Raw genomic sequence first — 27,897 nt, 5'->3', positions numbered from 1 at the left:
CACATCTTTTTAATACCATGCAGAGTTTGACATCAGATGAGATCACTACTTCAAAAAAAACCTTCCCGACCTCTGCTAATCTTATAATCCCTCTAGATTATGGCAGGTTGATGCTCGGTGGTCCCTCTCCTCAGCATCTGGTGCTTCTTGAGACCAGTTAGCTGATCAGATAGGCATGACATCTACAAGGCAGATACTCGGACAATGTTGCTCTGAGAGTATGCTGTGGTGGTGGAGCCGTCCCCGTCTGATGAGGTCACCACCGGGGCAGATAAGCTGACCATGGAAGGGGTGATGTAAGGTTCATCACATTTCAAGGGCACAGTCTCATCGAGTTTGGCGTTCAGGCTGGAGCGGCTGTGGAGGAGAGAGGCCGAGAGGTCAGACCTTGTAAATGTATTACACAAGAAGCACCATTTAGAAATGTATTCAATTTTTTGTTGTTGTTGTGTGAATTTATAAGAGAGCTTGGAGGTACATTCAGCAGTTGAAGAAGGAAAGAATGTGTATACGTTTGTATATGTGCATTAAAAGTATTGTGTTGATCTTGGCCTGCGTGTGTGTAGCAGACCTGTTCTTGAAGTGAAATTAAATCAGGAACACTCAGAAAAACACTTCAGTATGTATGACTGGTTCCACTACACCATCGTTTTTTTAAAGGATGTTGCTGTCGTGCATTTTAAGTGCAGTAGAAGAAAGAAAAAGAAAAAATGTAATGTTCCTGATATTTTAGATGATTTTCGTGAGGAAATAGTTTAAGTCACAACAATGAGAATTATCCAGTGTGACAAATACACAGGTCATTATGGTAATGTAGACTGATAAAACACATTACAACTGTCTACTGAGGCTGTGGTGTGTCTGTAGTAGGAAAATATTGAAGCACGTGTGTCAATGTAGTGCATATACTATATCAAATGACACGTTTACCATTGTGAGCGTGTTATTTCCTGACCCGAGCACAGTGGTTCTGATGCCTAATCGTTATAAAAACTACTACAACTCACAGTCGATCTCTTCTATTGTTCATGTGTGAGGTCACATTGTATTGTCATTTTCACCTTAAATCCTGCATTAAACTCATATTATATAAAATGCTACAATAGATACCAAGCTGAACTGTTAAAATCCACTCACTAACAAAAATGAAACGAATTTAATTCATATAAAAATCAGTGAGAGTGAGTGAGAAATGAACTGTATCACCACTACAGCAGCTCAGTGTTTACGGCTGCTTTGGTTGTGTTGATATTATTGTTGTATTGTAGCTGTACGTCTCATGTGTATCTTTCACAATATTGACTGTGGGAGATACACATGACGTCCTCAGACAGATCAAATCAAACCTACCTGCAGATCAATCATTTAATTCCCTAGCATAGAATCAATATCTTATCTCATAATGCAGGTGCGGATGTTTGTATATATACGTATAGCAGAAACTAATAACAGAAAGGTAGACTACCTGTTGGCCACTGGTCTCTCTCTTATCTGTATAGTGCTGAGCTCCTGGTTGTTTGTGCTAGGCAGGCTGAAGCTGCTCTTCTTCCTGTGGCGGCGAGAGCAGCACGAGCTCAGGCCATGCGGAGACGAGGACATTGAGGAGGTCCGGGAGCCTGACTTGTTCATCACGGAAATCTCCATGCAGTTGGCCTGAAACGTCTGCTCGTCCACAAACTCGTGATTCTGAGAAGAGCGGGGAAAAAAAAATGGAGGAAAGATTTAGATGCGGGGTTATGCTTATGAATCACTCTATTATGTCAATGATTGGCTGCGCTAAATAATGAGTAAAGATGTTTCACACTCAAGTCTAAACAGACTGAACAGAATCCACAGAAAATTGTTTAATAATTGGAAAATGAATCATCGAGGGAATGGAAATACATTGGCCCAGATGTCCATATTAAGTGCCATCTGTGAAAACATTCTCGACTGTTATCCCTGTGACAGATGAGCATGACTTGAAGGTCAGGCTCCGGGTGAGTTTCAGGCCCCTCCAGCAGGTGGCAGAGTGACACTGTGCAGGATCTGATGTCATGCCTCCAATCATATTCTTATACCTTCCTTCCATCACTCCTGCTCTGCTCCACTCCCCGTCTGCCATGTATAATGTACACCATGATAGGCCTATGTAAACATTTGATTGAAGCCTTTATGGAGCTTTTCCCAGACGAAGGTAAAGCCTTTTATACTTGAGAGGGGGGAGGATCATACATATACGTATGAAGAGAAACACAGATTTACTGCTTGTCTTTTTCCCTGTACAGGGTTTAAAACTGCAAGTGTAAAATTCATGCCACAGCCAAGCATTAAAGAGGCTCTTAGATCTCTAAATTATAGATAGTGTAAAATCAAGCGTGCCCATTTGTTTGAAGGAAATAATGTAACTGGCTGGTAGAGTCATGTTATCTTTAGCATGTTGCTGACAGGGGGACTCAACATTTCCCAACTCCATTTACAGCTATTTTTAACTGGATTCTACAGTTTGAGCACGCATGAAAGAACTCACTTTGTTTGTATTTGTAACTCTGTGTGGCATTACTGATGATGCAGCACAGACTGCAGCAATGATGCAATTTTGCATTAATGGAACTTTTTTCTTTAATAGAGAGAGAAATACTTTATACTGAGAGACAGGAAAAACAGAAGTGATTTTTTTTTAAACTAAGAAAAAGAAGAAATGTTACCGTGGTCTTCTCCAAGCAGTGGAGCAGATGATGATGTTGACTCTCAAAAGGAGGGGTGGCAGCCTTCCCCACCAGGGCCTGTCCTGCCTCCTTGGAGGCCTTGGAAGACAAAGTTAAAAAGAAAAAAAGAAAAAAGCAGCAGTGTAGATGAGCAGGTTCAGACTCGGTGTCAGGCAACAGCTAATAGCTCAGTGATGTAGTCGAGAGTACGCAAAGCACTGAGAGTTGAAATGCTGATCTGTAGCACGGCAGCCAATCTACTGAACCTAGTGAGATGATGACGTTTAGGGATGCATAGAGACATGTTTCTCTTGATAGAATTGGTTTTGCTATTCTTTCACTGATTTGGTGAGAAAGGATCAGAAAAGTCAAATTCTTGCTGAGCGCATTTCAGCAGTGGCACACCTAGACACAGATCGAACCAAACACATCACAGATTCAGGACCATAACAACACTACACACTCGACACACACTTGATGAAGCGCTCTGCACGGCTCTGGGATGGAAGGTGTGTTGTATTAGTCGACACTACAACCTGGATGCTCTAGAAGTGAACACACAAAACACACAGCAAATCAAAAAAAAAAACAGAGTTTAGAGGAGATGCAGGCTGAGCAGACAGCCTCCATAGGCGACCTACTGTCCAGTAAGTCTTTGGTTCCCCTCCTTCCCCTCCAAACCCTGTTGGACAGACATGCAGAGCTTGGTCATGAGTCAGTGTGACTGTAATGGCTGTGTTCCACCAGAAGGCATGTGTGCCTGCCTGGCCCTCCTGCTGTATGGACAGAGAGAGAGAGAGAGAGAGAGTGTGTGTGTGTGTGTTGACGAAGCATGTCAATGCTGCAGCTGAGAGGTGTGATGTAAAAGAGAGGACGATCACACTGAAGCACTGGAATGACAGCAGCCCCTGTGTTACAGCATGAGAAGCCCCTCCACCCTCCACCCTCCTCCCATGTGTGTGGTGGCGTGGCATGGCCCCCCCCCACCCCCCCTCGAGCAGAGCGGCATGCAAGCGTCAGCGAGGCCCCGGTCAGTCAGCCCCCAAGCTCCTGCTTGGCCCCGTTACCTCCTCCAGTGAGTCGATCAGGAGCCCGTTTTGTTTGTAGCGCATATAGGCATTAGTGCCTCGAATCTTCGCAGCACGGATTCTAGCAAGGCGAGTTTTCTGTTTGAACAAACAGACCTCTGTTTTAGCCTCTGACGGTTTGTCTGTCACACTAATTGGCTCTGTCTCCCTCTGGCAGCCGTACTATTTAGTAGGGAAAGGTTATGCTCAAATCTACGATTAGGAAATTCTGCCTTTAGCAAACACACTAGGAAGAAATGCACATATTGCTATTGAAAAAGCTGCTGACACAATACTCTGAAGATCATTTGTTCAGTCATTGTCATTCCCTCTCTTATTTCCTTCTCCTATTGAAATATACTCAAGCAAGTTTAGCCCACCCCAATACACACATACACAGAAGCACAATAACAGATTAATATTCTGGAAGACAGTGTTTGCCCTGTCATTCTGTTATGTGCGGATAAGACATGAACAGAGAAAAAAGGGCAGATAGAAGCAAAATATACAGAGAGACAGAAAAAAAAGAGAGAGATGGGGGAGAGTCAGTACCCTCTGGGCTCGTCGTTTCTCTGCCCGCTGGCTTTGGTGGTAGATACGGCTGAAGTTTGACACTATGACAGGGACAGGCAAGGCGATGACCAGCACCCCACTCAGCGAGCATATGGACCCAAACACCTTCCCCACGATTGTTTTTGGCACCATGTCGCCATACCTGAAACACGGAAAAACAGATAACAGTGAGCCTACTGGGCGGAAAAACAAGCAGGAAAAAAAAAAAAAAAAAAAAACACACGTTGCTTTTAATGAAGCCGCCTCAGAGGGTTTTTTTTTGGTTTAGCATGTTAAGTTGTTGCATATTTAATGTTATTTTTAATATTCTTGAAATAGTTACAATGACCTTGGAATATTTCACAACTTCAAATAACAAGTCACACATTTGAAGTGGGTGAGGAATAAATAGGTCTTCTCTGAAGCCTCTCCTTCCTGGCCTACTTTCTACACGCCATCGCAATGTTCCTCTTTTTAAAAACCCTGTTTCATATATAATTACACACCTGCTGGCACCGGTTAATGCTTTCACGTCGCGACCAAATGCGCTACACATCCTCTGTGACCTCTGTTAGCCAAACAGCTTGTGAAAGATACAGGGAGTGGTATCACATTGAGAGAAGGCAAAAGGGGAGTGGAACAGTGTGATGCCGAACCCTGGAGAGATCGTTTAAGTCTGCGGGGACTCTGCAACAGTCACTCGTGAGTGTTTTTTTTTACTCTACTTGCTCTTATTCCTTTCCACTTTCAATGTGGAATGCAGATACTTGGAGAAACCATCAATTCATAATCAACATAAAAGGGAAAAAAACACACACAGCAGTGAGTCTGTCCTCTGGTAGTAGACCTGTCAAACCTGTCTGAGCTCAACATGAAAACTGAAATCTTTACATCAGCAGATACCAAACACTACAGAGTCTGTTGCCGTACAGACAGGGCTTATTATCACTCAACATCATTACACAATTAAGACAAACTTACTGATTTCTCCAAGGTAATCAACAGAAACCTGCGAATCATTCGAACATAACCCTGCATGTTCACATACAGCCCATCTGCTGACGCGCCATGCTGCAGGCACCACTACGCTTTTAATGTTTCCGAGCACGGATGTTTCCCCTCGTCTCGTAAACATCTCTCTGCGTTGCTGCGGAGGACCAGCAGTTCACAGGATAGAAAGGTGGGTGAGATGAATGATGGAGACCTTAATGCGCAAATGACCTGAGAAGACCATTACCTCCCCGAGAGCAAGATGAATGCAGGTAGGAAGGGGGACATCAGCATTGCTCAGTGGCTGTGACAGCAGTGCGTCTCTCAAGTGAGGCAGGGTAATGTGAATGTATCGCTACACGGGAGGTTGACTATTTCATAAATGAAGTTGTCTAATGCCCACAGCCGTCTGCTTGAGTCATTAGCTTCAGGTTTCCATCACGTTGGGCCCCAACAGCCTCTGCTTTCAGAGCTTGGGGCGGAAGGATGTAAAAGTGGACATTTTAATATCACGCTTGATGGGACTTCATGTACAACAGTTTGCTTTCAAGTTGACTAATCTCACACAGATGTCATTAGTTCTACAGTTCATTACAGGCCAAGTCATCTTCTTATGTAATCACAGACAATATCTGGCAAGCAGGTGTCAATTATAGATTCTGGATGTACCGTTAAAAGCCTATTAAGAGATCCCTATAAAAAGAGAGCATCCCTTCTCATGAATGTAACCGCTCACATGGGTTCTTTTCCAGTGGGACGACCAGGAGGAGGCAAGATGTCGCCACATCAGCCACAGGATACAATATATCGCAGTCCTTCTGGTGTGTGTCGCCTTTTGAAAGCAAAGCACAGTGGTGAGCAGGTGAAAAAAAAAAGAAAGGGGCAAGCACACTCTGGAGAGAGGCACTAACCGTGATGGATGGTTCATAAGGGTGAAGCTGAGATACACAAAGCTCTGCCTCCTGGATGACGGCAGCGGTAGGAATTAACAGCAGCGACAGATTAAAGTAATGTTCCTGCTTTGTTCTTGTTGTCTCCGACTCCCAGGTACCCACGTTTGCTACCCCAAGCTGACATGGGTGAGACACAAAGATGGATGGCCAGATTCTTATCCTCACTGCAGAGGAGGAAGAGGAATGTCGGAATGACTGAGTATCAATTCCCCACTTCCACCCACCTGAAACCATTCTGCGCTCGCACTTGTAACCAGGCTTAAAAAACAACGCATTCTGTAGAATTGTCCCACAGCGAGATGACAGCATTGCAGATGAATCCCAGCACAGAGAGAGTGAGAGAGGGTTTGTGCCTCAGACGGTGCAGGAGAAATGTCAAACTAGAAGGAGTGTTCGAATTCCAGGACTGGGGAATGAATGTTCCCGCCTGGCTTGGATAATAGACCAATCAAACATTCATGAGTCCCTGTTTCAACGTGTGGCGTGGAGTTTGTGTGGTTGACCTTAAAAGCAGTGCAGTATTCCATCACGGAGGGGGCGCTCTGAGACAGATTTCTGTACATGACCTCACTGCCTCACAGCGAGCGCCGACACCCAAAACATGGACGCTCCTTGACACACAGGAACACACAGGAAGAACATGCACTCATTGTGTGTGTGTGTGTGTGTGTGTGTGAGCAAAGGCCTTTAATTTGACATCTAGTTAAACCAATCCCCCTTCCTAAAAAAGCAATCTTGTTCCTTGATTGTCTTCCAGAACCCTGTGTCTGAAATCTGACTGCCATCTGGTTAGTGGGAAGTGAAAAAAAAAAAGATATCTGGATGACTTTACAGACACGTCATTTGTTTATTTCTCAGAGACGGGGCAGGTTTTTTTTTTCCTAATATCAAACAAAATGAAATCTTTTCAGTCAAAATGAGCTTAAACTGTAAAACCTGACCCTTTTTTCGGATTCAGTGTCTGCAGCTGCACACAAAGAAAGTGGCCGATAGGAGAACGCCCCAAACACACAATGCAAAAAACTGAGCACAGACACAAGTTCCTGATAGGGACCCACAGAGGTCTAAAAGTCCCGCTGTCTCACCGGCTCACATTCCAGTGGAGATTGTTGCCAACAGCTTAGCAATGCTGACGATTAAGGTTCCAAGATGGATTGTGACAGATCTTTCAGCTGGGAGGGCTTTATAAACAGCATTAAAATCCAGTCATCCACTGCAGCCTCTGTCATGGCACTTCTAACTATACTATACTGTGGATCTATCTCCTGCAGGAGTGCATAAATAAAAAGAAAAGGGAACGAGGTCTCACAGTTTTCAGTCCCATTGATTAGAAATCAAGGTCAAGGTGTCTAAATGATGTTTAAAAAAAAAAACCCCAAAAAACCCTGTGATGAAGACACTGCAGCTGCTGGACTGTGAGGTGACATCCTATTAAATCCTTCTTGGTGAAGACATTAAACCTCTCTTTCATCAAACCACACTTTGATCTGTTCCACTTTGATATTTCAATGAGAAGCACCGGAATGAAACTAATTTGATTAATACATTAACCATTTTGATTCATCAGCTGATTAGAATGAAGATGAATTAAACACACTATCCTATCTCATGCGCCATCTTTGCATCTTGTTTCATGGCAATAATTACCGAGGAGGTCTGCAATCTGATAAACCGAAATCCAAATTAATTCTAATCTCACCTTCTTGCATGATTTAACTTCATATCCCACTCAGCATTTGTCTCTTACTATCTGACTGTACTCGTACACATTCAGACACGAAAAGATAAAAATGGTCAAATCCAAACATGCTCTCTGCATCGAGTGTCCTCGGAACGTCTCTGATAATTCTCTGAATGTATGATTTTCTGTCTGACCTTCACCGAACGGCGCATCACACACCGGCTCACTATCGGTGCTTCCTGGGGTAATTCACTCGCTCAGTTTCACAGTTCAATGGCTTCTACAGCACAGACAAGCCCTCCAAACCTGTGAGACCAAAACCTGTCGCTTATTCTGAAACTACGATACTGTCACGGACTGCACCAATCAAAAGTTGATAATGACAGAGAGAGGCATTAAAAACTGTGCAGGGACGGCGGCAAGGTCGGGAAGTATTGGACACCCTTAAAGTGATGACATCTCCTGCGGGCGTGATGTGAAATGTAAAGCCACTCTGCAGAGGAGCAAAGGGTGTCAGAGTGGACATAACATTCAAATCTTTCTGTGAGGACTTAACATAGACCCTTGTTCTCTGACCGAGCGAGAAGGGAAAGTCATGACAAGGAGCAAATGGAGCAATGCTGCACAACAATACGGCTCTCTGTACCTTCTTCCACAAGGCTGAAAGAGCACAATATTCATTCTTGCTGACAGTTAAATAATAGATGTACCAAAAAAAAATGTAATTTTCTTCCTGAACTCCATCATGACATGAACTGTGAATTCAGAATTTGAAGAAAATGGATTACACTGCCTGCATGTCACACAAGGCACACCAACATGAGTGACACACCAAGATATAAATTTTCTGGGGTTGTATTTGTGAAGACTGCAAGATTTATGGGGTACTACAGAAGAGGTCGTGAAGGTGCTTATGTCATATTAAGAGCCCCCATAAAGAATTTAGTTAAAAAAAAAAAAAAAGAAGAAAGAAAAGGCTGCCTGATCCTTTGGCAGTAAATCTGACCAGCGGGTAAGAAAAGAGAAGAGATGTATGTACAGAATAAAAAGGTTTGGTTCTAGCATATATTTATATTATTAATGCACCTAATGCTTTGCGTTCTGGTCAGCACGTTGAAATATTAAGCACGCTGTGTTTATCCTTCTCCACCTCGAACAGACTGTAAAACAACAAATACAATCTTTGTGAAGCAGGATCGACCAGCAGCATCACTAGGGGTTGCACCCCTGCAAGGATTTTTTCCAATGCAGAGGCGCAGCTACAGTGTGGTGCAATGCTGGAAGATACAGCGCACGGCTTCAGACAACCTAAAAACACAATAAATGAACATGATCTCCAGCATGATCCCTAAACGCAAAATATCATCCCTGATGCTTCGCACTGCATCTCTGGCTACAGGTCGGGAGCATAACATCCAAAAATGCTTGCATCTCTTGGGTTTGGACACCAAAGACTGATGGGATTAAGAGTGTGTGGGCTGATAGGACTCGGCTATGATGCTATCCCCTCAGATATACATCATTATAGTGAGGGGAATCCCATAGGCGCTGGGATTAGCCCGCTAGATTTTCACTGCAGGTGATAAGGGAGAGAAGGGGGAGGCTGGCAGAACTACACAACATAATGGGGAGATGGGAAAGGAGAGATAGGAGGGGAGCCAGAGGAGCGCACTGCCTGTTGTTGCGCGTGTGGTAGGAAAAACAGATGAGCACTCGAGTATGAGTAACTGTGAACAATAGCTACAGGGGAGGACAACTTTGAGATAGGTGAGCATCAGACTTCATTGTTCTGACTGGATGCTGAACTGCGGCACAATGAAGCGCAGAGCGGATAGATCATTTTTATGACTTTCACAATCCAGCTGAGATTTGTTCTCAGCAGATTTGTGGTGGGCCACAAAGGTGGAGCTAAAGGTTGGCATGTGGAGTTCATAAAAAGCACCACAGTGCGCGCAGCTACATGCCGCCTGGTGTTAATGCATTGTAAATGAAGACTTTTGGTGCAGCAGTGTCAATGCAGCTTTGATTTTTTTCAGCCGAACGTTCAACCCCAGGACTCTCAGGAGCTACGCAGACCCAATAAAGACCGGAGAAATTCTCTTTTCACCACACAGACACTGATAAACCATATAGAATAATCCCCCCACGTATAGCTCTGGCAAAGGCACCTCAGCTCTCTCTCTCGCTCACATATCAAACATGTATTCCCTCAGCCCTCCAAATCCCAGCTTAACCCTAACCCTGCAAAATCAGGCGGCTAGTTATCACCGCAGCTTTGACATTAGCATGCACGCCCTCCCTCATTTGGGAGATCTTCTTAAGAGTCAGGGATGATAAAAAAAAAAAAAGCTTTCCTCTCTACCGCTCTTCCGTTCCTGACTTTGACTCAGCCGTCCTCTGCCTGGACCTGCCTGCCTCTAACTACGAGTTGGAGATGAAACGCTTCATTCTCTTTCTTTTTCTCCTCCTCTGCTATTATCATGCAGTGCTGGCAGAGCCCTGCTTGACATTTTTCTTTTCTTCTGCTCCTCTCCAGTCTCTCAGTCTACACCTGCTGACACTTGAGAAACAACTGCTGTCCTATGCAAAAAAGCAGCCCTATTCCACTGCTCTTATGTGCCAAGTCACCTTTACATCCGCTCTTCATCGTCATGATTACAACCAATTTCTTGTGGCCTTCCTTTTAATTATCAGACGAATGGCTGTGCTGTATTAATAGAAGTTTTACGAGAGTTCAGCATCTGCATGGACGCATAAAAATAGCACATTACCCTGGCATCATGCAAACGTGAGAATTATAATTTGTCTATGTCATCTTCCGCCAGGCCCGATGAGACCAAGGTAAACCCACTCGTTTTCTAAAGGGTCTTATTTGTCATTCGGTGTTTTGATATGTGCCCATCCTCCCTACATTCCTTCAGAAAGCCAAAGGGGCTAAAAATATACCCCCACAACGTAAGTATAATACTTTGATAATGCAATTACACTGCTTGGTGGCTGAACGGGGAGGGCAAAGGAACATGAAAGAGGGGTTTGGAGGCATGAAGGGGCACCAGAGCTATGGATTATAAGAGAATGTGATAATAAAATGAAATCATCAGACACTCAAGCGATTATGCTAATGACCTCATTCTGTATTCATCGTAGGTTAATCGGCATGCAGGCGAGAGAGCCGTGGCATTTTCTTGAACACAGAAAGCTTTGATCGAACAGGCTACAAGTTGGGAATGTGACGGCCTGAGGCAGGGCCAAAGGTGAAAATGCTGAATTTTAACATGGCCAATTAAGAAAAAAACAGCTGCAGTCTACAGGAGTAATAGGGGCGCTAATTACATTATTCCACTCTCTGAACAACCACAAGGACAAAAGCCAAAACGTAACACACAAACACGGGATCCTGGTGTTGATGATGTTCAACAAGTATTGACCAGACATGATTTGAAAGTGACCCCTGTGACCTTTGTTGTCCGGTGAGGTGGTTTGAGAGGAGGAAAGAAACGTGAAAGGTCTCATGGATTAGTGGTTCTGTGTTGGAAAGGGGAACTGGTCCAGGAGCCTCATCACACTGACAGCAGATTAGTGCTCCGCGGTGCCAGAGCAGACGGTGCAAGATTAACTTTGATGTGCGATTCCACACAGAGCAGCCGCTGGATATCAGCTTCCTCAACCAAATGGCCCCTTAAACTCGGAGTTTGCAGCGTGTGCATTCATGAGCTACAGTATCTAAAAATCTGCTGCTTTAACGGCAGACTGCAGGTCACCAGAGTTTGGCCACATTCATTTCTACTCCTGGTAATATTGTAATAAAAACATTTACAGGCGTTTAGATGCAACTTTTAGTTATTACACATTTAGGCTGTGTTTTATTTTTGTTTTGAATTTAGTGACCTTTTCGTAAAAGGGGCCCTCAAGGCTCCCTGATGATGTGGAGAACTGCTTTGGCTTGTAAAATCAGCTGTGTACCATCTTGAGGTGAACCCCCGATAACCCCTGATTATGTCACAGTGGTGCCATCGGGGTTATCTAAGCTCAGGCTCAGAGACTTCACATTTCTAAGATAAAGCCTGAGAGCACGGCATTTGAAGAGGCAGCAATTTCCCATCCTGGGAAGGGAGGATGTTTTCACATTGATTTTCATTTGTAAATCAGGCAATTTGTAAATCTGCCATTTTTTTTTTTTTTTTACACAATCCGTCTGTTATTCATCTCCCAAATGCAATATTAAATGAAGCACTCCATTAATTTATCAGCTGTTTAAACTAGTAAATGTCAAAAAATAATTGAAAATGCCCATCACCGTTATAGCACAGCTGAAGGTGATGTCTTGACCAACTATTCAAGAGCCAAAGGTTATTTAATTCCCAATCAATGAAGACGAAGAAAAGCAGCTCAATTCATGTATCTACTAGCTCATTTGTCAGATGCTCTCATCTCCATGACAACAGAAATAAAAGATTTTGAAATGTAGTAAATGCAGATGGGTTCGGTAAAAACCTGTAATCTGCAACCTACAGAATGTTTTAAGGGAACAACTCGCCACAACCAGGCACATGTTTCAGGCTACGTTTAACAGTTTGTAGATAAGGATGGACCAACATTTGATTTTGAAGAGGGAGGTACTGGAGCCTTAGTGTGGTGCTTCAGGCTTCACCCATTTCAGGTAGTGAGTCATACTAAAACTGGGGCAAGCATCATGATCTTTTCCTCAACCTCGGAAACCAAATGAACTGATTACATTAGATGAAAGAATTGGAACAAAACAAAAAAGTAATAAGCAAATGACAACAAAACTGTGTAAGACCTCATGCAGCAGCATGCTGCACTGTCCTGATGCTACACTGACACAAAAGGGGGGGGATCAAACCATGCAACCATTTGTCATGTGAGAAAGAGGGACACCAAGTCCTGACCTAGGCGTCTCCGAGCAGGTCACACGTATGTACACAACTCCAGATAATGTTACAAATACATCTCGTAAGATGAGGTTCTCTTCTATATATAGGAGCTCCTGTCCTTGGGTCACTGACACAGACATCTTGTCTGAACATATTCTGCTGGTGGCAGCATAAGTAAACTACAACAGTGACCTTTGAGGTCTTAAAAGATGCAATAAAGTAAAATTCCATTCACTGTTTAAAAAACATCAGACAAATGGCAGAAATCTGAAGATAATACATGATAACAAAGGGTAAAGGATCAGTTCTTTAGATAACTTCTCAGTTCTGGTCGAGCTGGAACTAAATTTGTTTATATCAGCTTTTTTCCCCCACCAAACAGCTGCAGCCTCTCATATTCAGGTTTGCTACAAAACACACACACACACACTTGGGCTAGTTAATGTTTTGTATGGGATCCAGTAGCAGATAAAGAGCTAAACAAAAATCGCCTTGGAATATCTGTCATACTTTAAATTCCTCTGAGGCTGTCTTTGAAACAAACATCAGGGTACAAATTCCAGTCGACGAAGAGACAGCTGCAGGTTCAAAGGGACACTTCAGAATCTTACAGTGAAACTAAAGGGGTATAGTGGAGGTTGGGATGAGAGAGAAAGAGTGGCGAAGCGTAAAAATGCACAGAGCGCTCTCTCAGAGTGTGTGGACAGCAGCCAGGCCGACGACAGCAGTGAGCCCAGATAACAGCAAGCACCAGGAACCAGTGAGAACCTGAAGGGAAGTATTGAGGAAGAGCTGCATCTCCTCTAACAGCTGCTGACTGGCCCCTGGGGCAGAGCAAAGCTATACTAGCTGCATCCACCATCCACCATCACCCCACCTACACCACAACACTTCATGCGCATGGGGACATCATTACTTTTCCCATTTCACTCCACGAGGCTTCTCCTGTCAAATCAAAAATTGACACAAAAATAATAACGTTGAGCCGCAGCCGGAGCAACAACAACAACAACAACAACACAACCCAAAGGTCATTTTGCTGGTAAAAATTGGCCTTGCATCCACGCAATCTATCAGTCATCAACACGTTTATTGCCATATCAGCTTCACAGTAGGGGTGGCTGAAGCCCGAATTAAACTGACCCTGGGCCAGTGTGTGCTTAATGACACAACTCCCATTATTTATAACTTCAACATCTTTGTCACCGCAGAGGACAGGGCTCCTGATGAATAATGATGTCAAAACACTGAGGACAGGGCGGAGTAAAGGCGCAGTTTTGACCCCCATATTCGAAACAACCGTTAACAATCGTGACTGAATGAAGGTTACTCATTTTAATCACACTACAGCACGCCCTTCCCTCTACTATCCCAGGGGGGTTGCTATATTTAAGCACTTTTTCCATTTCTTCTCATGTTTTTTTTTGGTCTTGGCTGATGGCAAGACAATTGCTTTGTGGGACGCCTGCCCTTGAAGAATCAGACAACAGAAGGAGATATTTATTCATACATACTGTAGATGCAGTGAGTGAGTGAACTGTATCATATTCTGCGTCTTCTTTGAATGTCTTGTGGTATGAAATCAAATCAGGAATCCCTACTTCCTTTTTTTGTCTAAGATCTAAGGGGGGCGGTGGGTAATATTTGTTTTGTACCTGCACTGTAAGATTAGACGGTCTGTCTGTCCAGCAGGAGACAGAGTTGGAACATTCGTCTCCCATATTTTTCCTCAATCATTCTCCCACGTTCTAATTGGACTTCTCCATCTGTTGAGATCTACAAATTGTCTTATGGGGACGCTAAAGCTAAAACATCCTATCAAACACACAAATGCATCAGGGACACTCTTCTTGGAGCCGTGCCATACAAGGCACTGAAAGAGTAGTCTCTCTCTGTGTGTGTGTGTGTGTGTGTGTGTGTGTGCACCTGTGTGATGTATAATCAGAAGTCCAGCAGCATACAGCCTGGAGATAAATAGATATACAACATATGCTGAACTCTGATTTGAAGCTGGCAGCCTTGCCTGCTTGGAAAATTAATCCATCTACCACACAGCAGATCTGTTGGTAGACACAGTTTAACAAGACGTATTTCACAAGACGACGTTGATGAGAACCTGAAACACTGTGTCAGTAGTATTGACTGTGTGTCACATCTGCATCTAATAAATCTTCTTCTGCAATCCCCAAAGATGTTGAGCAAACGGAATCAAAATCCGAAAAAAAAGTTTTTTTCCCCAATTCCCACTCGGAGCTGTTAATGATATGGGAAATTGTGTTCCTGGTGCTTGTCAGTCTTTACATCCCATTGACTGGGAGTCGAATACTCAGGAGCGAGCGGTGGGACGTGTGACAGTGTATTTGTGGTGATGATTACAGCCCATTAACTTTGATGGATGCCATTTCATAGAAAAGACGACGGGAGCTTGAATAACATCAACGCAGCTTGTTTTCCGTCACCGACGTGTACACAAAAATGTAGAGAAGTAAACTGTAGTAAAGTCCATGCAAAATTGATTTTTGGATGCGAACGAGAGGCCGCTTCACCTCTGGAGGTAATTGAATGTCACGTAGAAGATGTTGTAGCAGGATCGGTCTCCATGGCGATTCCCCCGTGGCCTCCAGAGGACAGAGAGGTCCAGGTCATCGCTACATAACGTACCAGCAGATACACATTAGGAATGCAAATGCTATGTGTGTGTGTGTGTGTGTGTTGTTTGTTTCCATGCATGTAAGAGTCTGAATGTGACAGCGACTAGGACTGAGCTAGACCTAAAATTGATTGCGGTGTCCGGCTTAATTAATGTTAACTGTCTGGGCAGCTTTCTTCTCATCACTGCCTTTAAGACCTTACAGTCACAATGAGACACATTTCATTTGTGTCTGCTGCCAGCGTGTAGACATAAGGCCACATATGCCAAAAAAATCTGACTCTTAAGCTCCTCGGAAAGGATTATGGACAATTGGGAAAAAAATACAAATAATAATCAACTGTTTACTTTTTTCCTCTAATACCTTGAAAAAGCAGCAGAAATCCACACATGGAAATGCAATCCTTAAGCAGTGGAGATACTCTTGTGTAGGACACCTGCAGCGAGACACACAGGCAGAAAATCCTCTAGATGAGAGCTGAACCCACCACTACAGCAACACCTAAACAAAAACAACAATCTACAGTAGCCCATACAAATAAAGCCGGTGCCATTACAAGTCAATGAAATCCAACCAGCAGCATCAGAAGAAGATAGGATTAGGATTTTGTTTTTAACTTTAATAGCTTAGCCAATCTGACCTAACTTCCCCCCTGGCATGCTTACACACCACCTGCTTGTGGGCTTTAATGAAAACATTCCTAAACATTTGCACAAAAAGTACTTAGATTCTTGACTCAAGTCAAAAGCTCAGCCTGAGTCTTTTCAGAGATTTCTATAATTACATTCATTATATTACTTGAGTCCAATTATTGATGTATTAATGCTCGAGCTGTATTTGAGTATTTCTGCTCATGTCTGGTTATTTTTAACATGCCAGGAGTGTTTGAATCACAGCGCACCATATTTTTTTTTTCTTAATTGTATGTTTTATATGAAAGCTAATTAGTAGATTTGTCGGTCCAATCATTTCTGTCTGAGGGGCAGAATATATTTTTTTACTCCAGACAAGCCCGTTCTATATGACACATAAAAATGCCTCCCATGAAGCTGAACACACAGTTACAGCAAACTGTCCTGACCTGCCGCCGCCGCCCCCGCCGCCACCCTCCCCCCTCCCCCGCGGCGCCCATGGCATGTGTCACAGGTGACACATTAGCAGGGCAGCGCCAGCATCCTGCACGGCAACTTTGAATAAAGCTCAGAAGAATTATTAAAGCTTCAGTAACACATGAATGAATCCACAGGAAAACACAGGGAGAGCGGCTTCCTCCAACAAACGCGCCGCCCCACTGATATTTAGACAGATTTATGAAAACATTACGTGGAGGATATCTGACTAAATGGTGCATTACGGTCTATTGTTTCTGACCCTTCCCAGAACCTGTAGTTCTCGTTCTGAGAAAATATTTATTACATCTCTCAGATTATAAAAACTATGGATGCAGGCTTTTTTGCACATTACAATGGGATAATGATCGGCACTCTGGCCACACTGATGCCATCACGAGCATGCTAAAATGACTATCCTAGCATATATATGTAGGTGTGGACACTCTTAATACATAAGTCCAAATAGTTTTAAAGTAAATAGGAGCATCGGACCTGTTAAATCTGCTGACGGCACTTGATGAAAAGTCAGAAGACCACTGAAGTTATTACTCCAGGGGGTCCATGTCTGTATAAATTTCACAGCAGGACCATCCACAGTGCAGTCATGATTATTTCAGCCTGGATTGAAGCGCAGCCCTGACTGACAGACCAGCTTTAAACGAGCTCTGCTTCGAGCTGTTTATGCAGAAACCTGGAAGAATATACTACAGTTTATCACACCGGCGCAGTAAATTATGCTGATATACAGACATGAGAAAGACACTGATATGTGCTGCCTTCCACCTGTCATGTAACCGCTCTCAATTTACAGTAGGTGGGCACAATAAAACCATCCTCGCCGTATTCCCTTTGTAAAGATTTAAAGCTTAATTCTTGAGCTTGTAACAGTAAAGTGTTGATTGGACATTGAGGTAATTTATCAGGACCATAATCTTATTGTAGCACAGTGTGAAATGTTTGCTAAGAAACACCCACAAGCTCCATTAAGGATTGTATCAAATACATGTAGTTTATAATGCATTTATAACAGCACAGGCAGTCAGATCTTTTATCTTCACTGTATCTCATCAAAAATGAATCACACCTAAATATTGATGCTCTTTAAAAAATGTTGCACTCTCTTTAGATCAGCTTTAAATGTCTGAATGTCTCTAGCTGACATAAAATGATGGTGCTATAGGATCACCACTTAACAGGTCATCAATCCATGTGAGACTGCAGATGTTAAAAAAGTAGAGAACATTCAGGCTGCGGAGAGACGATACACCTGTACATGGGAAATTAGTTTGAGGTGAAAGAGAAAAATATAGCCCGGGAGCACATGCCCTGTTTAGTTTCTGTTTGACCAAATGGCCTACATTAGGTGATATATTTAGCTATTTATAGAAGCTGGGGCAAGGCAGGAAACAGCTGCCATGCGTCAGGGTGACAGGCTGACATCCTTCTTCTCAGCAGGACCTCCCTGCCAGGCAGACAGGAGGAAGCTCTTTATACCTAAACCGAAATGGGACATAGCCTCTTATCATTCACACAGCACACAGAAACTAATAATCTATGGGGCCCGTGGCAAAGACTCAACAATGAAACTAGGTTAACGGTGGCTGGTATGGGCAGCACGATTCAAAGCCACACTTTGTGTGTGTGTGTGTGTGTGCTTTTTTTCTTTTCCATGGGATTTCATTGTTGTGGGATCAGTATTGAGCTTTAATTATGGCATCCTGGCACAGGATTCCTCAGCTTTGACAAAAAAAAATGAGACAGTGAATCAAAGGTTTAAGCTAACAAACCAGCAAAATCAATATTCATGACTTCAATCACCTCGTGAGCAGGTGCTATGAATGGCTGCGAACAATCACAGTTCTGCTGTTGTCTCTCTTTTTTTCTGCTACAACATGAAAGTCTATTGATTCCAGCACTCTCACAGGATACAAGGCAGTAACTGGTGTTAACATAACGCCGTTTTACACGGAAATCTGAGGCCATACAATGAATGGATGTTGCATTTAAGAGCAGGCACTTAAAAAAAAAACTGTCAAGGCGTACAGATTTCTCTCATTTCAGCCCAGTTAATGTTTTTTGCTGAGAGGGTTTAAAATCAGCATAAAGCCACAGTGACGTCCCATCACTCTTCAAATGGGGTGTCAGAGAGCCACCAGTTACATCACTCTGTGAATTCCTTTGTTTCTGTTTCTTTCACGCAGCAGACTGATGATTGCTGTTAGCTATAATCTCGGAATCTCTGCTGATCACAGATGTTGGCTTGTTGGCTGAGGGGTGTTTTTGATAAAGAGACAAATGTCAGGGGGAGGGATACTCACACTCTGGCATTATGAAAGCTGGCACCATTTCAAGATATTGTGTTTGCTATGCCGTCCCATACGCCATGGGAGAAATAATCTGGGCTCCTAAACTCCTCCTTGCAGTGGGGTGGCTGGAACTATCACCACCTTTCTTTCAACTTTTTAGCTCCACATCTGCGCAAAGGCAAAGCTGGATTTTGAGGTCAGGATGGGGGCAAAAGCTGGCGTGGGTCTGGGGAAGGCAGCATAATGAAGGCAGTGGCATCTAAAAATAAAAGAACAACTGTTTCTCCTTCATCCAGCACTCATTACATGCCAGTGTGGGGAGTGAGTGTAATGTTCACGTAGGCATAATGGACATTAAAAACATTATAGCTCACCCATGAAAACAAGCACAGTTTGCATGCTGATCAGCTCGTGAGTTACACAAATGTTACAAGTGCAAGGCCGAGCAGACTTTACTTGCAATGCTAATGTGGCTGTGAGGTTCATATCAATTATTTCCTTTGTTGTTTTAACACTATATTGAGTTGATAATGAGTTTGCTGGCGTCACAGTGAAACCAGAACCATGAAATTTTAAATACATGAATGGTGATACTTAGTAGTGGCTGTTCTTGAACTTGAAAAAAAACTGCTTGGGCTTTATTGAAAGTGAGCTCTACTATAATTAGAGATAATTATAGCATGAGTGGAAAAGAATATTCAACACTAGAATATTCAAGATTTTCAGAATAAAAGCAAACAATAGGAAAAAATTAAATCAAAGAGTAGTAAAATCAGAGCAAGGTGAGAGCAGTAACATTGTACAAACTAGAGCACCAGCAATAAAGAGTAGAATCTGGCACCGAGGTAATATGAACTCATCCAGCCAGCATGGCCGTCCTTGCTGCACAGGGCTGCATTGCTGCAAGCATGAAAGCATGACGGCATGAGGTGAGTCGGTCTAAGGCATCTGTCACTTGTGAAAACTCCACCAGATCTGGTCTAGTCTAATTTATCGCCATGGAGGGAACAAAACCAGCTGGATACATTTTTAGCAGAGGACGGTTACCTTGGGCTTCTGCTGCCATGAGCACAGCTCTCATGGCAGCATCATCAGGCAACAAGGGCCGTCCACAGCAAGCAGGGGAAGCTTATCTAGCAAACAAACATACAGATTGATTGCTGGATGGTTTCTATACAGTCGACATGGATACTTTGATACTTCGAACTCTGGTTCACATGGTGCAAACAGATAATCCATGTCCATGTCTGGTCTGCCAGGAGCTGGCGAGCATGCTAATTTTTTAGTAGATGCCCCATACACGATGCCATGGCTGATATTTCCTAACGGTCTGTTAATAATTTAAGTGTTTTTTATTAGTTTTTAATAGGTACATTAAAGAATGCATTTTGAAAAAAAATGTTTATTTGCTTTTGAATAATTAGATTAGACAAATGAGTATCTTATTAAGGTTATGTTTTAAAGCAACATCTCTCTCTCTGTCTATTATTTTGGTCCACTTCCTGCAATGATTATTCATTGAATCGAAAAGACATACTAGATACCATAACATAGCTCATTAGTCGTTTCTTGGATTAAACAGGCTGAAACAGGACACAGCTGGCATACAAAGGCATTTGTATTTACATTAAAACACTGTTGCCATTAAGCATACATGTAAATAAAGGGATTACATGGCAGAGCGAAACTTCTAATATTAATCATGATGAAAATATATTCAGGAATAAATTCAGCTCATAAATCATGACACATTGTCCTCCGCTCCATATTACATTACCTCCCTTAATATCACCACCTTTATAATGAAAGGTCTCAGACCGATGTGGGTGATTTCTGGCCCTGGTGTTACATCAAATCCCAAATTTGTGGTAGTGTCGTTGTATTGGTGTCACAAATATATTTTAGTAGAACACAACTTTTTATTGATCCCGACATGATAACTGAATTGATCTAACGCTCAGCAGTACGCCAAGTGTAAACCACAGGACTCAACCTAAAGAGAATCCATTTAGAACACTGTTGTACATTTCAACAAAGTGATGAGGAGGCATTATGTGCTGTCTGTATACCAATCTCCACGTCCAGACAAGCCATTTTCATCTGTATGTAAATGCTGAGTATGTAAATAAGCCATGCAGCAGGAGGAAGATAGCTGCTGGGGTTTATCATTTGCACACTATTTGATCCACTGATCTTGTGGCATACACTTTACATCCCCGCTATCTTTTACAACATATCAACTTTCATGATAGGACGCAGTCACAGAATGTGCAATATTTCCTCATTTCATTCATTCACTCACTCGAGCTAGGTCAGGGTTTCTGGGCTGTTAAGATTGGATGGAAGTGGAGCCAGGCAGAGCAAATGCTTTCTAACAACAATGAAATGGAGGTGATGTGTTTTCTCACATATCTCCTTATTTTTCTAATGCAGTGATGCTGCATTCATTCGGAGTAACTTTAATCTTGTTCTGGGAAATTCCATTAATCTTCAACGTTGCTTACAATACAAAGAAGAAGATAAAAATGCTGAGCAGAGGGAAAAAACACTGATGCCATATTTTACATCCTCACACTACGTTACCCAGACCCAAGTGCAAGACATGCCAGTCTATTTTCCCTGCTTAATGCAGCACATTCAAGGTGAATTAATGAAAACCCCCCCCCCAACTTGAAATGAGCATTATTGGTGCTGCTTCGAAGACGGGTTGTCAAAGAAATCGAATCAAATGGGAGGACAGCCATTTTGTCCTTTCCATATAGATTATTTATCAATGTGACCATCCGCAGTGACGCATGCTTGCTTTTAGAGTCTGTTCACATACACAGTAACCTCACGTCAACCTACCAGCTGGCCATAATCTGTTTTTCAGTTCAGGGTTGACTGACCACAAATTCATTTTCTTTCTGACACTCCTATGTTTTTCAGTAAAAAAAAAAAAGAAAAAAAAAGCTAATAACATTAAAATCAAATTTAAGGCACAGATTAAAAAAAAAAAATCTTGGAAGTTTATAAATCTGATGTAATATCCCTGCAATATATGAATGCACATAAAAATGCTAATCAGTCATTCAACCCTCACCTCCATAACAGCCTTTTAAATCTCTAACTGCCAGTATGAAACCATTCCAGCAAACAAAGAGGATAAAGAAAATGCAGGAGCGTGCGTATTTTCAATTTAGCAGAGAAAAAAAAGAAGAGGATTCAGTGTTTTTTTTACAGATTCTGCCTTTCACAATGATCTTAATCTCCTCTGAAGAAGGCTGCCTGTTACAGCCCCACTCTCACTATACTCCAGTCGCAGTCATTTGCATGGGCAGAAAGGAAGCTGGTACACTTCAGTGCCAGGTTCCTCTCATTAAGTCACCTGTCACTTCAGTACCATTATACCTGCCTCTATTAGCATCCTCCCCAATAAAGCACCTGGAGGGAGGGGGGGGGGGGGGGGCACAACGAGCCTACAACCTAATGGCAACCTACACATCTCACATTAGCCACTTCTGTTCTACACGGTGATACATCACATCGCACATAATGGAGTGCTGATTTTCATAATGCATACAACATACACAATGCCAAGTAGTGTAATGTATTCTACTGAACACAGAAATTACACCCATTGCACTACATAATCAAACACACCAAATGTTCTCGCTGCTCAGAAGAGAGAGGGGTGGGGGGGGGGGAGTAAAAATGTGCTGCTTTGCCTGCCAGGAGCACAGTAACTTATCCAACCACAGGAGCACTATATCAAGGATGCATTTTGTTATCTCTTGGGTACAGATTTGTAAAAGGCCCTCCAGATTGTTCCTGTACATTTCAATTACATTTGACATGCAGTGTGAAGGGTCTGGACTTCAAAAAGCTTTGCTAGGCACCACACAGAACCATGAAGTTAATGCTCTGGCTTTGTAGGCTTTGATTGCCATGAGGCTGAGGTGTCAAAACTGGCAACCATGATAATGGTTATACTTCTGGTGGTTTATAGGCCCTACAGTGACCCTCATGTCTGTTAACCTTGCATTCTCTGTCTTATAAATCCTACCCTGAGAGGTTTATAGGACTCACTTGTCAAGCCTTTCCAGTTGTATTTGGTGGGTGGAGCTGCAGCACAGACAAACGACTTGGTGATAAATTCTGCATCTGTTGAGTTGAGTTGAGTTGACTACAATGTGAAGGCGTGTTTGAGGCGTCACAGGACGATTCAGACAGTAAATGTCACAACAAATCAGTAATTAGAAAGACTGTTCCTCTCAGCATTATCAGAAAAGGATGCTGAACGCTGTTGTGTCTGTCAAAGGTAATGTCTCTCTGTGTCCACAGGAAAACGTGCTCGTCTCTACGCCAGACTAAACCCTGTCCTCCTCACTCCTCTTCCCTTGTGGGTTGCGCTTGACTTCCACCGTTTTCACAGCTGCTCTCAGCAGTGCACTCCATTACACCTTAAATCACTTAAAAGATCTGAAGCACCAAAAACTCCCTCTGCAGCTAATTCACCCTGACCATGTGGATCATGTAGAAAAAAAATAAGAGCAAGAAACACTGCGACATCTGATTTCAGCCTAACAATGTACCATGCTATCTTCACATTGGGATCTATTGCTTCCTTAAATGGACGAACACACCAAATTATACTCACAGACTTCAAAGATATAGCAAAGCACAATACCACAGATAGAAATCTCATATTTTGAACCCAATTCCTGAAGTTCCAACAGAAGCCCATTCCTCTTTGTTGGGTATCCATAAGCAGCCACAGAGATTAGGTACAATAAATAAGGAGGGATAAGTGGGTCTTGTCCTGTGTTTGGTGGCACAGAGCAGTAGACACACAGAGGCATGACACGCAGCTGCACAGCGCTATTGATTCTCCGCTGGTCTCCAAGCACCCTTCCCTTTCATTCAGGCTGCCTGCCAAGTGCCTCTGAACAGGAGCCCCTGCTCTCCCAACGTCTGCACGTCTGCTTAAGCACAATCAATGGGCCATCAGCAGGGGAGAGAACGCATGCCACTGTCTTTACTTCCACAGGGTGTGAGTCGGGGAAATTGAAAATATATGTAGTGGAAAGGCATCATGATACCACGCAGGCATAAAGCATCAATGACTATCAGGATGAAATCAAATGCTTTCAAAGGCTTCAAATGATGGTTCCAGCCAGTAGCACTCCCGCGAGTCCTTAAAGAGCTTATTTGCCACCAAATGAAAAGACTACCCAATTCATATCTGTCTAAATAACTCTTGGTTAGACATGGATCAATTTTTCTGCATGCTGGGCTCTGAAACAAACCATCACAACACCTCATTTCCCCTGATCAGATAAGCATTTGAAGGTTACTGTAGGAGAGTACGACAGATATTTTCCTCACTCCAGTGTAACGGCAGACATTGACAACCACGATTCAGCTCCACAGGCTTGTGTGAAATATGTTTTTTTTTTTTAAAGAGCACGCCTCAAGACAACGATGAATCGTGAGAAAAAAGGGACGACTTTGTCTTTCAGTGATGGGCATTCAGCCTCTCCACCGGTGGTCCACTAATGCAGCATTCTGCACCACAGTGAGGCTTCAGTTCAGGTTACAAATCTGTCAGCCAGGCTGTCATGGTTCACAATGGAGTGACAGAGACGTCCCCATTGCCAAGGACGTTTCAGCATTGTTCTCACAGGGCAAAACATCTTTTTCCAAATCCATCTTGAGCAACACAAAGGAAACTCTGCACCGAATGCAGCAATATCTTTGTTACTCCCCAAAGATAAATAATGTACCCGCTTATACAACTCATCTTTCATCTGTGCTTTGAATGTAAATGGAAAACACGGCCGATGCAGCAGTGCGCCTGGCAGCTTCAATCAGCAGGTCATGCGTATTACTAATTATGTTCTCATTGGTCATTTAGAGGGTGAGTGGTAGTTCAACTTGTATCGAGTGAGCTCGGGGAGGGGGGGGGGGGGGGTGTATGCCATTAAGAAGACAAGAGATCCACCGACATAGTGTAACTTGCAGCATGAGAGCAGATCCAGAGAAGTTGGTGAGACAGTCAATATGTTAAATAATAAGAATTCACAATGATAACAATAACATATGTTTCCTGCAGGGCTGAAGTGTACCCAGGTGCTGAGCGGCTGCATCACTGCAGATGTGAGGAAAGACAAAAACAAGAAGGATTGTTGGAGCTCATCTGCACTGTGAAGATCTCTGCATCAGTTAAACCACAATAATACAGACAGGATCACATTTAAACCCCTCTCTCGCTCTCTCTCACACACACACACACAGAGGCGAGCGCACAAGCGCACACACAGCCAGGGGCAGTTTGTTTTGCAATGTTTGATGTGTGATGTTGTGACTTTGAAATTAAAGTGCGGCATTATTTCAACAAGAGCTCATTTCTGTGTCATCAGTGAAGAGAAAGGCGTGAGGACTTACACAGGCGGAGCGGCTGTGCTCGTACAGTAAAGAAGCAGCTGTGAGTGGAGGAGCAGGCAGTGTCTTTACACTCAAAGCTTGTGTAAAGTCTGCATTCTGTTTGTTTGCTTTAAAAAGCCAAATGGTTTCACATACAAAAGTTTTTTTTTCCACACCTTTGGAAGCACATTGTTCCAAAGGGCTGCGCTGGAGTGAATAATGGTAATAATAATAATAATAATACTAGTAATAAAAAGAACCCACTCTGAGCAGCCGAGTGCCTGAGTGCGCTCATCAATACGAATTAATTTGATGTAATCGTCTTAACCGAGTTTAATTATTTTATGCTACATCAGCACATAATACAGCTGACATTGTTCATGAGCATGAAATTAGCATTCAAATATTTACTGTAACTCGGTGAAAGGAAGAGAGAGCAGAGCAGAGGAGAGCTGAGAATGAATGGGAGGCAGAGAGAAGGCGGTGCAGGCACAGAAAAGGTGTGTGTGTGTGTGTGTGTGTGTGTGTGTGTGCTACTATCTGCACACTAGTTCCTCTCTAATCACAGCTCTTCATTTGTCTGCGCATTTTTGGTCATAACACACCGAAATGTTCATTGTAACCTCTCCAAACATCCACTAAAAAAAAAAAAAAAAAAAAAAAAAAGACCCTGAAAACCCGACAGGGACGAGGCCTTATTCAACATAATAAGGGGGGTGCTTGTGAGGCTCATTGATAGGCAGTGAATTGCGCACAAGAAGCTTCGAAAGCACATTGATCATTGGCTGAGCAGAGCGCGAGGCCGTTAATATGTCCAATGAATGCACACCTGTAGCCTCGCGACAATTACTTCAAACAACGACCAAACAATTTGTGCAAATTAGGATCTACAAGCTAATTATAACAGCTTTCCAAGAATGAGAAACTGGCTCAACAGAAGTAATGCGTAATTAATTCGTGGTGTTATCATTATTGCAATTAAACATTTGTGGTTTTATTTGGTAACAGCTTCGGAATAAATTAATTTCACTGAGGCAATAACACAGCTGAGGCTGGGATTTATGGGGTGTTACAAAGCCTTAAGGTTTTTATGGACTTATGCAGCCACCTACCCCAGTGTTGTCATGGTGACAATGGTGTACCAAAACGCTGCAGGGATACTGGTGAACTTGCTGGCTGGGGAGCCTTTCTCTGCATAAAACATCACCGTTGCAAAGATAATGATGGCCATGGTGAGGGAGAACAGAAGGAAGCCCAGCTCAGAGGCGCAGCTCTTTAAGGTGTAGCCCAGGATGCGCAGCCCGGCGGAGTGCCGGGAGAACTTGAAAATCCGAAAGACCCGGAAGACTCTAAGCGTGACAAACGCGCCGCTCACCTGGTCGTTGTCGGTCATAACCAGGCCGATGTAGTAAGGCATGATGGCGACCACGTCAATGACGCTCATCACACTTTTAACGAACTTGTACCGGCTCGGCGCTGCGATTAAACGGAGGAGATACTCAACAGTGAATATCATGACGCACGCAGTGTCTAAACAAAAGAAAGCCAGTGCGTAACGATCTCCACAGGAAACCTCCTTTGACCTGTTGGGCAAAGTCCCACACGGAACCGTCTCCACCACGTTGGCCATCACTGATATGGCAATGAAGAATCCTGTCACATAGTAGAAGACCAGGGCTAAGGTGCTGGTGTGGGGGTTTTCAAAAGCCCGCCACAGGTACTCCCGGTACGTCAGGTTCACTGGCGTGACGTCATTGTTCATGTCCATCTCCTCGTCATCTTGAAGCCTCTCCGCATTTTCGCGCCTCCGGTCTTTGTACTCCTCGTAACAGCAGTCCCCAATGATCTCAGGGATTATGCCAAAGAAAGCGAGCTCCTCGTCGTATGCAGATATGCATTCTTGGCGTGGATAGTGTAGTTTCCCCGTGCGGTAGAAATTGAGAATGTGCCTGAAGATGTCAGGGTCACGGTCGAAAAAGTATTCATTTGTCTCCTCGTGGAAAAAGAAGTCCCTCTCCGTGCTTCCCAGCAAAGTGTCCGGGTACCTCTCCAAAGTGGTTCGCCACGTCTGAAACTTGGTCCCACTCACGTTGAGGATGATGAGTCCGTCCTGGCCTTTCTTCTTCTCTTGAGGAGGAATGGGCATCGGGGTGCTCGCCACGGGCATCCATCCTATGGCCGCTGCTCGGGCGAAGGGAAGCCATGCCGCTACACCTGCTGCCATGCTGACCTATAGTGTTGAATGCGACCCTGCTCCGGTTATCACAGTGCTATGGCTCAGAGATGAATTGCATCTGCAGGAAGAAGAGCAGATAGAGACACTGATGGTTACAGGCTTCTGAAGCTCCCCGGCTTAACAGAATGTGATAAGAAAACGCACAATCCCATTTACTTATACTGACACTGCGCATAGCACTGAGTGATCACTCGCACGCTTTATCCTCAGTGTAACTGTTCAGTTATGGAAGCCCACTTTGCGGCAGAATATGATTTGGATTTTGAAAGCGTTATCCATCAGTGAGAAGGTTTTTTTTCTCCCCCCAATAAATATCCAAGTAAAAAAGCCACCCACCTTAGAGAAGGTTGCTCTTTAAACTG

The 27,897-nt window shown here is 43.4% G+C and overlaps 1 protein-coding gene across 1 annotated transcript; it reads right to left on the bottom strand.

The window, feature by feature from the left end:
- Positions 1–182: 182 nt before the first annotated feature.
- On the bottom strand, positions 183–27,897 carry LOC114452255 (potassium voltage-gated channel subfamily D member 2-like). The gene is made up of 7 exons (XM_028431465.1): positions 27,872–27,897; positions 26,412–27,593; positions 4,307–4,469; positions 3,755–3,853; positions 2,688–2,786; positions 1,466–1,686; positions 183–357 (listed from the first exon to the last, which is right to left on the bottom strand). Exons 2-7 carry the CDS (start codon positions 27,521–27,523, stop codon positions 183–185), a joined length of 1,869 nt encoding a protein of 622 aa, XP_028287266.1. The 5' UTR covers positions 27,524–27,593; positions 27,872–27,897.

The sequence above is a fragment of the Parambassis ranga genome, chromosome 19, assembly GCF_900634625.1.
Source record: "Parambassis ranga chromosome 19, fParRan2.1, whole genome shotgun sequence".
Lineage (NCBI taxonomy): Eukaryota > Metazoa > Chordata > Actinopteri > Ambassidae > Parambassis > Parambassis ranga.
The sequence above is the reverse complement of the archived record's forward strand: the minus strand, read 5'-3'. Positions and strand labels throughout refer to the sequence as shown.